Below are 14,590 nucleotides of genomic sequence, written 5' to 3' on the forward strand. Positions count from 1 at the left end.
ACCTTCCCTGTCCCGAACTCATCAGAGGGCAGCTCCACCAGCCTCAGTACAGCGGGTGCCACCTGTGGGCTTCACACGTGTGCTTCTCCCCTCGTGCCCCTCCTGGTCAGCCCTGAACTCCGGGCTTAGCACAAAATCCATTAAAGACTTTGACACAGAATAAGAATGACCACTACGTCTCAGTGGAGAGGAGGTGATGGGGAGCCCACAGCCAACTTATCTCAAGCCAACTTCTCAGACTTAGTAGAAAGCAAAGGAATTCATTACCAGGAAAAACATCCTCGAATTCAAATTCTGAATTTGTTTTTCATTCCAAAGTAATTGCAAAGGAAACAGTAAAACAGAGCGGACGTCAGCAGCTCCTATCACAGGTCTGAGCAGGATTATCAGGGGATGTCACAAAAAGTCCAGAGCCTCTTCTTTGTCCTTGAGTGGTTGAATTGCCTTCATGGTTTGATGAGCTGATTCTTTGCAGCCCCGGAGCACGTTTGGACATGCAGCCCTGGATTAACAACTGCTGAGCGAAAGGGCCAGATGCTGTGCCCGGCTGCATTCCTCACACGCTTTGCGACCTCTAACAAGTCATCCTACCTGTTAGGCCAAAGTTTCCACCGAATCCCCAAGAAACCTGTGTTTTGGTACAGGAGGGTCCCAGAGGTCTGGGTTCCTTTCTGCCATTAACTAGCTGCTTAACCTCAGGCTGCTCAGACAAGCATGGGGCTGATGACATCAGGATCACTTTAGGAACGATGTACTGACTCCTGTGTGCCAGGTACTGCTCTAAGACCATTGCACACATGGTCTTATTTAATCCTTAGAACCACCCTATGACATCAGTGCACTGGAACTGATTATTGAAGAAAAAAGATAAAAATGATTAAGAAGAGGGTGGCTCCTGGTTGATCAACATCAACCAGGAACCAAATTCACCTCTTATATTTTTGAGATCAGTTAAGCACCCTGGATATCATTGTCCCTATTGTACAGATGAGAAAGTGAGTAACCAGCTCAAGATCTGGCTGGTCTTGGAGGGGATGAATGTCCAGTTGTCTGACCCCATGGCCTGCGCTCCTAACCCAGACATTACAACTTGCTCCTGTCTTTCTCCCAGGTTTGAAGCACCTCACTTCAAACATAAGAGGACCTGCTTCCCCTGGACATCTTTTCTGGTTTTTTTAATTGAAGCAGTTTGCCCAGTGAACTAGTTATGCATGATGACCATTTAATTGCTACATATAGATAGAAAGACCTTACTTTCTTCACAATAGGGAGATTCTGAATTGAATCCCTGCTGCCTCTTCAGGATACTAAGTTATTCTTGTACACTTTGCTTTTTATACTCCCATATATTAGAACACGATTCTGTTTCTTGATCCTAAAATAGCAAACATATTTGCAGTACCCACCACATGTTAGGGCTTGATCCATATTCTCTCATTGAGTAAGGTGGGATATTATTATCCTACTTCATGGGAGGGGAAACTGAGGCTCAGACAGGTTACAGATTTCTCCCAAGGACTCTAATGGGTAAGAGGCAGAGCAGGGACTTGAATCCAAGTCCCTCCATCCTTGTAACTATTTCAGTCTGCCTCCAAATGCACCAGCCACAAGGCCTACTGCTGCAGGTCCAGACTTTCTGAGGGAGGTTATATAATTTATTCACTCTCTTAATTTACTTCCCTTCTATTTTAGGCTTATTTTAGCTTCTCTGACTTAAAAAGACGTGAATTTGGTTCTGGGTTGGTATTGATTTACCAGGAGACACCTTGTTATTTTTTTAAGTAGCCAGTTCCATTGTTTTAGATCAGATTTCCACTAAGATTCCTAGATTATTCATAAATTGAACTATACTTAAGGCCTTTTTATTTTAGCTAAGCCTAGAAAAATGCCAAAGTCATCTATGAAAACTTGCAATATTTCTTTTTAGTTCTGTTGACCATCAGATGACTGTTTTAGTGAAAATATGATTTAGAGTGTTTGATATTATGTGGAGAAATTTTGGGTTGCTGACAGTATTTTTTCATTGTTCATATCTGGACAAAAACACTTACAAATAACACACATATGAGATGCAGATTTTCCCTGAGACAGCCTCCTTTAACCCAAAGGGCTGCTGAGGGCCTTGCCCTGGTCTGTGTAGAGATGAGACTTTCTCCAGACTACTTTTAGTAGAGACTTCTGTGGTATGTGCTCTGAAAAGTCGGTCAAAGTGTATAGTTCTGAATCTTCCTGGAGTGGCTCCCAACTTTTGATTGTGCAGGCAGTGAGATATGACAGAGTCTGAGAACTGTGAGAAGGGGGAGATTCCTGAATCTAACTCAGTGGCATTCCTTCTCTGGGCTCTCCGCCTTCATTTGGGTCAGTGCTAACATTCGCTGGTGTACATTTTAAGAAGCACTGACAGTTAACGAGTCAGGACATCACTGAGAGAGTCTCTCCGTGTGATTGCACGACGTCAGATCTGCTTTATGGTAAATGGAACATGTTCAACATGAGTTGTTGTTGTTCAGCTGCTAAGTTGTGTCTGACTCTTTGAGACCCCATGGACTGCACAAACCAGCTTCCCTGTTCTCAGAAATGGGTTACCATCAGAGTTATCCAGGCTCTAAAATAAGTCAGAAGTTTTCAGTAAAATTTAAACCAAATATATTTGTGTGTGTGTATATATATATATGTGCATGTGTATGTGTATATATATATATATATTCACTTTCTCTATTAAAATTGACACTAACTTTTCCCTTGATTTCATCACAAACTACCCCACTCTGCTGTGTTGTGATCATTTTATCTTGCTTTCTTTAAAAAAATATCATGTACATTTAATATTCAACTGATTGGGCAACTTCCCTTTGTCAGCACTTAGAAAAGCAATGGTGGTGAGAAGATTGAATATTGTCAAGTCATAGATATTTGGAATTGGCAGACTTTACTCTTGTTAGTTAGAGGCTTCTTCCTGTTCAAATCCACTCATATCTGACTGAAGTGAGCTGGCTTGTTTTGTCATTTCAATTTGTGAAGTGGATAAAGTCTGTAGGTCTAGTCTTCTATTTTCCAAAGTGAGGACTTCTTCAGAGACCTGTTGGATCAGAATCTCAGGGATTTTTTTCATGAGATTCTGTATGCTTTTCACACTCAAGCACATCAAAGTTTGAAAAATCCAAAGGGTTTCCCTGGTAGCTAAGATGGTAAAGAATCTGCCTGCAATGAGAGAGACCCAGGTTTGATCCCTGAGTTGGGAAGATCCCCTGGAGAAGGGTATGGTTACCTGCTCTAGGTATTCTGGCCAGGAAAATTCCATGGACAGAGAAGCCTGGCTGGCTACAGTCCATAAAATTACAAAGAGTTGGACACAACTGAGCAACTAACACTGTCACTTCACTTTTCAGGGAATCCACAATTCCCTGATTTTCTATAAGTATCAGGTATGAAGAAATCTTACCTGAGAGATTTTTTGTTGTTAAATATCTGATCTCTTACAAAGGAAAAAGAAATTTTTCTATTTGAAAAGCTCTAAATGAGTGTCACTCAAAAATATCCCTGCCCTGACTTACACAGTATAAGAGGGTGTTCTTTCACATTAAGGCATTTTTTGGGACCCTCTTTTACCGGGAAGAGCAGTCTGAAATGATCTCATCCATCAAAACTTTCCTTGGAATTAGCTTGACGGAGATCATCAAGTCAGCCCTTTAGTGAAGTCCTGAAACAATGATATCAGGACTAGTGGATTTTGGTGAGAATTATGGAAGGGTGAGTCAAGACCCTAGAGTATTCCTGGGTGAAGACAGACCCAAACCTCAGTTTGGAGAGGTAATGGGAACTTTGGGTGAACTCCTACTGAGAATCAGGCCTTGGGCTGCAAGCCTTGTGTGCATTTTCTCTAAATCTTCACAGCAGTTACCTCTATTTATAGAGAAGGAAACTGAGCCTCTGAAAAGGTAACTTGTCCAAGATTTTGTGGCCTGTAAGTTGTAAACAAAACAAAATAAATAAAATCAAAACAAAATTCTATACCTTTCTTACCTTACTTCCTGAAACTTGAGAGTAGCGACTGGGGGGCTGTGTAATAAAAGGCAGCATGAGGACATAGAACATAATGGAATGAGGTGCCCGCAAAGCAGGGAGGTGGGAGGTGGGGAAGCTTCAACCTCATTCAGCTCACGTTGCCAAGAAGCCCCATTCAATTACAAGCCCTTTCAGATTTGGAGGGTGTTAACGTCTCCAATTGCTCCTAAGAAATGATAAGCTTGAAAACCTGTAAAGGAAGATTTTCTTACGGCAACAATAATGACAAAAGACTTTTTTACCCCCCAGTCTTCCATTGAAGAAGCTGAGTGCTCTGATGTTCAACTATAAATACTTCCTAGAGATTCGGAGAGTAGGTACAGCCGTGTGATGCTGTGCGTGTGACATTTTGCAGGCCGAACTGGAGGCCAGATCCAGGAACTGGGCTTTCGGGGATGGGTGGTTGTGTGGCTATCTCCTCTGGTTATTGCCCCGGCATCTGTAAATCAAAGAAGCCCTTCAGTTAGAGATAGGTGCATCTCTGGCTAAGGAATGCTGCTGTCTCTCCAGAGAAGGCCTGCACCTAATCACAGGCCACTTGCACTGGTTATTCTGTAAAAACCCTGACCTGGGCCAGAGGTCACCACGAGGTCTCCTCTCCCGCTGTAGAAAACAAGCAATCCTCCTGTCAAGTTCAGAAAGCAAATGGAGTTCACCAGTTGTTTAACTTGTTATTGAAAGCCTGAGACAGGTTTCCCTTGCTGTCTAGAAGTAGAACCTTCCTATAAAAACTTTCATAAGCCGAAATGGCAAAAAGCGAAGAAGTGATTACCTTAGGACACATCTTGCTAACAGAGATACACAGAATCCATGGAGATAAAGCATGGACACTCACAAACTCAGTTCCAGGTGATGGCGCCTTGAGGCTGAGATGCTGAGTGTAGGTCCTGGGGAAGGAGCTGAGTAGGGTCACTCTTGTTGCTCTGGGTGGGTGCTGCCTCTGTACCAGCTTACTCCAAACACAAAGGCTCAGCGCTACTTTCACTTTTCACCTTTTTTGGTAAAGCAAAAATTCCCTGTTAGCAAAAACACGTACTGATGTAGGACTTTCTGCAAAGTGAAATGCATAAAGTGAACTTCCTCAGAAATCAGAGGAGAGCTTTACCTGCCTGACAGCTGCAGGCTGTGAACGATGTGAGCTCTCGGGTATCGTGGTTCTTCCCACATAAATCATATTAGCAAACAGCTCAATACCTATGGGAACACAACCCCAACCAAGGCTTACACAGACTGATGTTCTAGACCTACCCCGTGGTGTGACTAGCTTGCAGAACCTCTGAATGCTGTGATTATGACCTGATTAAAAAAAAAAAAAAAACAAGAGAACACCATGTCAGCCAATAGCAGTGGGTTGACCTTATTTTGATCCGAAATGTACAATTCCCACCAGGATATCTGAGGTTCCTCATCTCTTCATGGAACAAATATTTATTAAGCCCCTTCTATACGCCAGAAACTACGATAAGCCCCAGGAATGCAAAAATGAAGTATTCAGAATTGGTCTTTGCCCTCATGGCTTCCTAGGCCTTTCGGTCCTTGTGGATGATCCAGGTGGGTGGCAGGCAGGGGATGCAGGCTGGGTGCTAGGAAACCCTACCTGGGCCAAAATGTGATTTTCTTAGGTTTCAGCTCTTACTCCATTGCTCTATTTTGAGGTCTTACCTTACATTTGTCACTTTGAAAATTAAAGAATAAGTTTTTTATCCCTTTCTATGTTAAGCTTTATTGTAGAAATTTCATGATATCTCAAAAAGTGCTAAGACAGCTAGAATAGGCGAGAATGATACGAAAATATATCGGTGAGGTTTTTAAGTCACCATTTTCACGGTAATTATTGATTATCTTATATAATTTATATCAATACTATTTGGTGGACCCTCAAATTCTTGGTGGCATATAATGCAGATAGCCTATCCCTCCTTCTTATAACACTATTTCCTTGACCTCTGTAACACCACAGTCTCCTGATTTTCAATTTCAGTTGTTAGTGTCTCTTTGTCTACTTCTAAACCTTGAAGATCTTCAGGGCCTGATCTAGTCTCTTCTCACTGGTTCCTCTGCACTTTCTCCCTGGGTGGCCTCCTCCACTGATATGGTTCTAACTGCTATCTCAGACCTCATCTGTGTCCTCTCCTCTCTCCTCATTCTGTATTCACCCCCCTGCTTAACAGCTCCAGCATGCGCATGTTTTTATCAACCTACTTCTGTTAGAAATTGAGCTCTAGATTTGTCCCACTCTCCAAACATGTTTTCCCAGGTTTCCCCTTCTCAGAAAATAACATGACTGTCCACTCCATCGGTCAAGCCATAAACCCACACATCATTTGTTACACTGCTTTCTCACTTCCACATCTGGTCCATCACCATGTCCTCTTAAAATGTACAAAGCATCTATCACAGAAAGCCTTCTTCTTTCATTCCTAGAATGTGCCAGAAGTTTTTATTTGTTTAAATATTTGTTCACTACCTGTCTGTCCCACTGGATTCTGACTCCATGATGGCAGGAACTATTAATATATCTGTCTGTTCACCACTAAATCCCTGGCACCTAGTACATAAACATGTGTTGAACTGAACTGAATGGCAAGTTATAAACAACATAAAATATGTTCATCATATTAGCCAGGTACTTATGTTGGTACAGTGTCTAGCTTAAAGATAATTTGGTTTCTTTTTTCAGCATGTCTTAATTCATCACTGATTATTTAATAACACACAGCCTATGAAAATTCCCATTTAAGCATAAGTGTTAAATGGAATTTTTCCTTATATTCAAGTGTGTTAGTGGGGCATTTACAGAGCCTAAGATGCTTCTGGCTACCCATTTCCTTGGATGAGATAAAAGGTCTTAAATAAATGCAGCAGCAGACTCTATATGTTACTTTTAGCTGCCACCAAATACTCAGTTCTTTTAGTCTTTGGGAGGCCTTTTTCATTTACTGTTATCAGTGGGATTACAGATTTCATTGTTAACATACCAAAATACCTTTTACAGCCAATGCTATTTTATAGTATAGACATGATCTGTAAATCTGCATTTCCTTTTAGCATACAGGCTTGCAAGAATTACTATACATTTAGGATACACTAAAAAGTACCCTGATTTGATGGTGACAATTAGATTGAATTTGTAAAGTATTTTTTAACAGATTTTTTTATTTCAAAAAGGAGAAAATTTAATTTTCTCATTTCTAAGTCTTTGACATAACTTAACTACTAACAACAAAGAATTTATCAAATAGATATCCTTTACTTTTTTGGAAATAGAAAAAATTTATTTCTAATTACTGTATTAATATGTGATTATTTCTGATTACTATATTAATGTGTTACAAATAAAAGAATGTTAAAGTACTTTAAAATAATGTATCTGCATATTTCCTTTAAGCTTTTCCCATGAAACCTATTTTGTGCTGCTGTGGTAAATCTCTTCTTAAAATTTGCAAATTTCATATGCCCATGAATTTGCAAATTTCATATAATAAATAGCCCTGCATTATAGATTAGGAGATGGATGCTGCCTGTGATTATTTCTACTGATTACTAATTGGGTAGTCTTGGACAAATTCACTTCTCTGGGTCTCTTAAGATATGTATCTCACTTAGAAATTCCTAAGGTTCCTATGACTCAATGTACGAATGAATGGGTTGTTAATTAATCTTACTCTAAGCGTGCAATAACAGAACCTGAATTTGATGCCACAGACTCTCCTGTCATGTTAATTTCTATCATTTAAAAATGTGCCATATTTCTTGTATATGTTCTCTTTATATATCAAGAGTGAGATATTTCAAATAAAAACCAGGTTCTCAGCTCCTCTGTCCTCACCACAGCACCCCTGGGTGAGCCCTTCCTGGAGAAGTATGCCCCTGTTTGGCAAGGGAAGGTTGATATTAATTTGTAAGAAGTTGATTTTAGTACTTAATAAATCAGGAAGTATGTGTTTACCACCTGAGTAATATAAGACCTAGTGCTGTCCTTAGGGAACAAGATGTATGAGAAATCACCAAACATTCCAAAACAGCATATGAGCCCTACAGCCTGACGTGCTAACATTACAGGGCTTAGGAAGACGGTCCAGGTGGGCCTGGAGCAGACAGAGAGTGCTCGATGCAAGGTGCGCAAGTAGGCCCTGAATCTTGAAGGGTGGGAAGACTTCAGTCTAAAGGAGTGAGGGGAACGTCCCGTGCAGCAGGTGAGGGTAACTCTACAAACAGTCTACATGGCTGTGACATCAGAAAGTCACTTCAGTAGGACAGTGAGGAGTCAGCTTGATGAGGGTGTGGGTGATGGGAAATAAACTTGGCTTAGGCTAGTTAGTGCCAGATAAAGAAAACCTCAAAGAGTCTGACTCAACAACTTTAATTCCAGGATAGGATTCGCTAATTTAATGGGACGCTCTTTCCTGTGCCAGTCAAACCTTTCCTAGTGATTATGAGAATGCTGAATAAAATGCCTTGAGATAAGTGGAGAGACATTGTCCCAGCTGTAGCTTTACGATCCTTGATGCAAGGAAGGGGGAAGCCTTCCAAGCAGATGAATGTGCGGCCTCTAACATGTGCTCTTTAACATTCTTTTCTCCCCTCGATAAATCTGTGTTGTGAATGACAACATGTAAGTCAGCCAGAGGAGAAACAGCCTATTGGATGACGGGCTTAAGTGAATCTTGCTTTATGCCCTAATGGTCAACATATGGGCTTCTGTCAGCCTGGAGGGCAGGAATTTCCAGAGATACAGACCCATCCAGAGAGAGAGATAGAGAGAGCGCCCTTCCTCCAGGTCCCTGAGGTGTGGGTCTGGGAACTATTAGCACAAGCCCCCCATCCTCCTCTGCTGTCAGGAAGATGCATGTCAGTGGAGACAGAAGTGTTTCTGCGCTGGGAACCTTGACTCCATTATTAATTTTATAGCTCTGGGGATGGCATGCTTGATTTTATAACGTTCCCTCAGCCTTGCTCCACCGAAGGTGTGTTACATGGTCCCAAACTTATGCAATTTAGAAGCTCCAATTCTTTATCCTTCTCCCCCTCGGGTTTGTGAGCTCTTGTGTGGGTCAGGATGAGGACAACACCTGTGGGAGGAGAAAGGTCGATCTGGCTGGAACCTACACCTTCCCATGGCTGCAGACAGCCTGGATCTCCCAGGCACTGACTCCAGGCAGATGGTCTGACTATGGCATAGTGTGAAGACCATAGAAGGCTGGGTCTGCTGGGCCTGAGTCTGCACCACTCTGGGCACTGGGATCTGAACCCAGCAGGCCACACATCTGGGCACATTTCACAAACCTAAAGCAAAGGGAAGTCAGGGAAAAGAGTTTCCAACTTGGCACTTCTCTTCAGTGAACTGAGTAAACCAAAGTGTAGTAAGAAATAACACTATAAAGCAATGTAAATAATATTTTAAATAAGCATATCAAATCTGAAGCATCTAAATATATGTTTATCCTTTTAGCATATCAATTTGGGAGGCTGATATTAGGGCCATTACGCAAAAATATTTTTAAAATTTCTCCTTTGAAGGATTTTTAGAGCCAGCCACACAGGCTATTGTAGACATTGTATGATGCAAATATGTGACCCATAAAGACCAATTTGGCATTTGAAAATGGCACAGAGAATCTCAGAATGAAGTCTGAGAAGAGTTAGGTAAGTGATCAAGTGATGCCATTTCATTTTTAGTGAGATGCAAATTGATGCTATGTATGCTGTGTTGTGCTCAATCACTTCAGTCATGTCTCTGGAGTGTAGCCTGCCAGGCTCCTTTGTCTATGGCATTCTCCAGGCAAGAATACTGGAGTGGGTTGTCATGTCCTCCTCCAGGGGATCTTCTGGACTCAGAGATGGAACCTGTGTCTCCTGAGTCTCCTGTATCGCAGGTGGATTTTTCACCATTGACCCACCGGGGAAGCCCAACTGATGATACAGGCTTTTCTAAACCAGAGAATTCAGCTTAGAGACGCTCCTTCCAGAGTTTCAGTCACATGAGTGACGTACATTAGAAAGACCTTGAGGGCACACATGTTTTAGAGATGTATACCCTGCTATTACAAAATATTCATTCTGTCTAGTTCCTCAAAAAGGTGACAGGAATTCAACAGGAATATTATAAAGGAAGAATGCAGTATAAGCTATAAGCACCATGCTAACCAGCCTTGTTTACTTTCTTACATAACTTTATATGTCTTATAATTGTTGATGACATATCATGTGCTGGAGAAAAAGTTCCCCTCCAAAAGAGCTACATGTCAGGACCTTTGCAAGTTCTTCAGTTGATAAAATAATGAAGGGAGAGAGCAGGAAATAGGTAGAAGAACTGATCACATACTGTCACACATGAGCCAGCTTTCTGGGCCTATTTCCTATTTTCCGGTGGGACACGAGGCCCAGTCACAAGGTCAAGGCCTCCATCTCTGGGCTCGGATATGCCTTCTCCAAATTCTGACCCTGCCACCTGCTTGCCATGTGATCACTTAATCTCCCTGACCTTCTCTTTCCTGATTTCCAAAACAGTGATGATAATAGTACCTACTTTATAAGTGCTTATGAGTATTAAATGAGATAATGCAGGCAAAGGCTAATCACAGGACCTGGCCTGTATAAGTGCTCCATAAATATTGGCCCCAGTTATGAACAAAAAGAAGATAAAGAGGATAAGAAAAAATGTAGAGGGGGGGAAAAAAAAGAAGAGGGGTAAAAGAGAGGAGAAAAGAAAGGATGGATGAACTTCAGCTCTATCTGGCTTTGAAAATGTAAAAACTGGCCCTTTGGGGCTTAAATCTGGTAGTGTAGCTGGTTTTATTTGTGGCCCAGGTGGGGGTCATCAGATCATGTAATAAGTGACTCATTATTTAATAAGTTGGTATATTATTTAGAATAAAAGATCTAAAATATATGTCCCAAATATTCAGAACTAAACAAGGAGTCAGATCATATAACTCAGTGACTCCTTCTCATACACATGAGCTCACTCTCTCTCCCACACACACATGCACAAATGCATAGTCTTGATTCTTTTTAAGAATGATGGTGATGGTGATGTTTTCTGTCTTGAAAGGGTAACGGGAGGTCCCGAAGACAATAGAGGTCTACTGCTGTCAATAATACCAAGTCCTTGTTCGAATTTTGATACAGGAAAGCAATACCAACAAGTTTTATATAGCTTCTGCACTCTGGCAAACACTCTCTTCAGGGTTTTGATGAAATAGCTCTGTTGTTATTGAGTCAGTAAGTCATGTCTGACTTTGCTACCCCATGGACTGCAGCACTCCAGGTTTCCCTGTCCTTCACTCTCTCCTGAAGTTTGCTCAAACTTATGTCCATTGAGTTAGTGATATCCTCCAATCATATCTTCTGCCCAAATTACAGCAAGTGTCAGAACTTCCCTTCCTCCCTACAGTCTGTCTTCAGATCTAATGAGATCCAAAGCCCAAAGCAGAGCCGGTTGGTAGTCTGTTCCTAGGCAGCCTCATCCTTTCTCTCAGCCGGCCCGTCCTGGTGCTGCTCATCCCTCAGAAGGGCTGTGGCCGCTCCGGGCTGCAAGCTCGCAGCACTCTCACATCAGTGACTCTCAACCTTCTGTTCAGAGTCATAGTGTTTTCCAGCATTCTGTAGCTGAACACTGAACTGCTGAGACAGCTCAGTGCCAGAGTCTCTGTCTCTTTTTCTGAAACCACTTCCGAGTTAAGCTCTTGCCAGTGGCCATCGCTCTGTCTGCTTCTCTCAGAGTTTGGATGATGTGGAGATTCCTTCACTGAGTAGCCGTCTGTCCAGATGGAGTCTAGTCCAGTTGCTGCATTTGGGGGACAAAACCCACCAGGGCCATTACTCAAGGCTGAGCTAGACCACCAGCGTAGACCTCCTTACGCTCACCAGCCACCAGGGGATGACCACCAAGTGTGATGTCAGTAAAAGGCCCACAGCCTGATTCAGGAAGGAGACATTTTGTCTCCCTGCCCTGGCACTTGTGCCCCACAACCCCAAAGTGGGTAAAGAATTCGAACTGCATTGTCATGGATTTATATTCTGATAACAGCATATCAGAGGAAGTGAGGAATGTTTATCAGTGTGCAGGGCTTATGAACAAAACACAAAAAAGGTAAAAATTCTGAGTCTCCTCTGAGATGGCAGGTGAGAACACTCTTCACACCTGCTCGGGGTCTCATTCACACCCCAGGCTTCAGTTGCCAATTCTGCAAAAGATGTCCTAATCTGTGTCTCCATCCTGACCTCTCTCCTGAGTCCCAAGAGGATTTTCAGTGACCATTCCTACCTGGATGGCCCACATTCACACCCAACTCCACATGCTGCAAACTAAGCCCGTTATCTTTCCTCAAAGCCTGCCCTTCCCAGGTGTTCCCCACCTCCGAGAATGTCCCCATGTAAACCCAAGCACTCCTGTCAGAAGCCCGGCAGCACTTCTCAGTCGAATCCTCTCACCTGTTGGTCCCGTCAGCCAGCACATCCTGAGATGCTCCTCCTCAGCGCCTCTCCCATTCCCACCACCACTGTCTCCATCCAAGCCATGTCGTGTCCTGCCCAGAGTTTCATTGGTTTCTAACTTGTCTGCTGGCCTTCACCCTGGCCCCTGCAATCCATTCACCCCTAGTGATTCTCCTGAAATGTAAATCAGATCACGTCACCCTTTTAGGGAGCACCCCACTGCCCTTGGCTAACATGTGAACCCCTGAACCTGAGACACAAGGTCTTTCCCAGGCTTCTGCCCACCTGACCAGCTCATCTCCTGCCACTGCCCTGTTTGAGCACTAGCTTCTCACCAAAGTGAACACTTTTCTGCTCCTCACACATTTCCAAGTCTTTGCACCTGTGGCCTCAGCCGCTCCTTCCTCTGCCTCCGCTTCCTCTTCCCCCTTCTCTTCTTTTTCTCATACAGCAAAGTGCATGTATCCCACGTGACAGCTCAGTGAATTCTCAAAGAAGCACCTCTGGGTATAAATAACATGTGCCCAGATCCGGAACTTGAAGAGAATAGTATTCTGGAAGTCTCCTTTGCACGTCTTTTCACTACACCCCACCAAAAGACATCACTACCCTGACTTCTAATAGCATAGTTTTCCCCATTTTTGTACTTTATATAACGAACTCCTACACACAATGTATCAGAGATATCCTGCTACACAACAAACTGCCAATCAACTTAATGGCCTGAAATCACCTTGAAGTTCCATCTTCAGCCTCATCACTTCTTTTTTTATTACTATTTTTTTTTTTTTTAATGTACTCTTCGGCTGCACTGGGTCTTGGCTGTGCCATGTGGGATCTTCAGTTGTGGCGCACAAGCTCTTAGTTGCAGCATGTGGGATCTCGTTCCCAGGCCCCCTGCATTGGCAGCACAGAGTCTTAGCCACCGGTCCACCAGGGAAGTCCCAGCCACATCACTCCTTTCAGCTATGCTCTTTCATTCACTTCATCATCAAGCTTCTGAAAAACTTCTCAAAAACTGCCTGCACTTAGTCACCACCTGGCCTTTCCTCCTGTTTACTCTTCAGCCCACTGCATCCACCCATATTGTCCCACTGAGGCTGCTCTCATTAAAGGGCACTCATTACCTCCCTTATTATTGAACCAAATGAACAGTTTTTAGTCTTTTCCTACTTGACACATTATCACCCGCTACAACTCATCCTTTAATCCAGTGAGTCACCAAGACCTAGTGATCCTTCCTCTTTAACACCTCATGCCTTTGTCTTCTGCCTCCGCTCATTATCTCTTGCCTGGACTAATCCAAAGGACTCAAGATACCACCCTGCCCCAAGCCACTCTTTCAGATTTATCATTTTGACATATTTTTCTCTGAATAAAAATCTGGACTGGCTCACCGCCCACCACGGAATAAAGTCCCAATTGCAGCAAAGCAGGAAGACTCTCTGACCTGTTGCTCCAACCTCCCTTTCCACGCTCGTTGCCTAACATGCAACCTCTGCCTCGGTCATGTTGAATCCACAGTCTCTTGTGTACTTGACCTCCGAGTTTCTACTGGGAGGTTCTCTCCTGCCAGAAGGGCCTGTCACCCCATTCTCCCTTCAAGCTTCTATTCATCCTTCATGTCTTATATCTAATGCCACCTCCTCTACAAAACCATTAACAGTTCCTTTTCTGATCCTGTTTGCTACTATTAATATTAATAAATATCATTATGATAATATGCTTCATGCTCTCTCCCTAGAACATAAACTCCTCAAAGCAGGCAGGATCTTTGTTTTGTTCATTGACACAGCTCAAGCTCCCAGAACTAGGCCTAGCACAGAGTAGGCACTTTCGTTAAACACCTGCTAAGTGAATGAAGTGAAGTGAAGTGTTAGTCACTCAGCTGTGTCTTACTCTTTGTGATCCCATGGACTGTAGCCTGCCAGGCTCCTCTGTCCATGGGATTCTCCAGGCAAGAATACTGGAATGGGTAGGCATTCCCTTCTCCAGGGGATCTTCCCAATCCAGGAATTGAACCCAAGTCTCCTGCATTGCAGGGAATTTCTTTACCATCTGAGCCCAAGCGAATGAATGGTTAACA

At 42.9% G+C, this 14,590-nt stretch overlaps 2 protein-coding genes across 5 annotated transcripts in view; one reads left to right on the top strand and one right to left on the bottom strand.

Moving 5' to 3' along the window:
- Positions 1-14,590, top strand: part of WNT2 (Wnt family member 2) — a 48,525-nt gene that overhangs the window by 26,161 nt on the left and 7,774 nt on the right. Inside the window, exon 5 of one of the 3 annotated variants that reach the window (XM_061165301.1) lies at positions 476-4,306. The exons of 1 other annotated variant lie outside the window; for it this stretch is intronic. In XM_061165301.1, the coding sequence (XP_061021284.1) occupies positions 476-681 (206 nt within the window). In that variant the 3' untranslated portion in view covers positions 682-4,306. Of the gene's footprint in view, positions 1-475; positions 4,307-14,590 lie in introns of those variants that run through there. One more of the 3 variants, XM_061165302.1, reaches the window with a different exon arrangement.
- The window catches only part of ST7 (suppression of tumorigenicity 7), a 309,424-nt gene continuing 299,416 nt past the window's right edge, over positions 4,583-14,590 (bottom strand). For both annotated transcript variants that reach the window (XM_061165296.1, XM_061165298.1), the window contains one exon: positions 4,583-5,057. The gene's annotated coding sequence lies outside the window, so the exon portion shown is untranslated. The remainder of the gene's footprint in view (positions 5,058-14,590) is intronic.

Source organism: Dama dama, chromosome 18 (assembly GCF_033118175.1).
Source record: "Dama dama isolate Ldn47 chromosome 18, ASM3311817v1, whole genome shotgun sequence".
NCBI classification, from domain to species: Eukaryota; Metazoa; Chordata; class Mammalia; order Artiodactyla; family Cervidae; genus Dama; species Dama dama.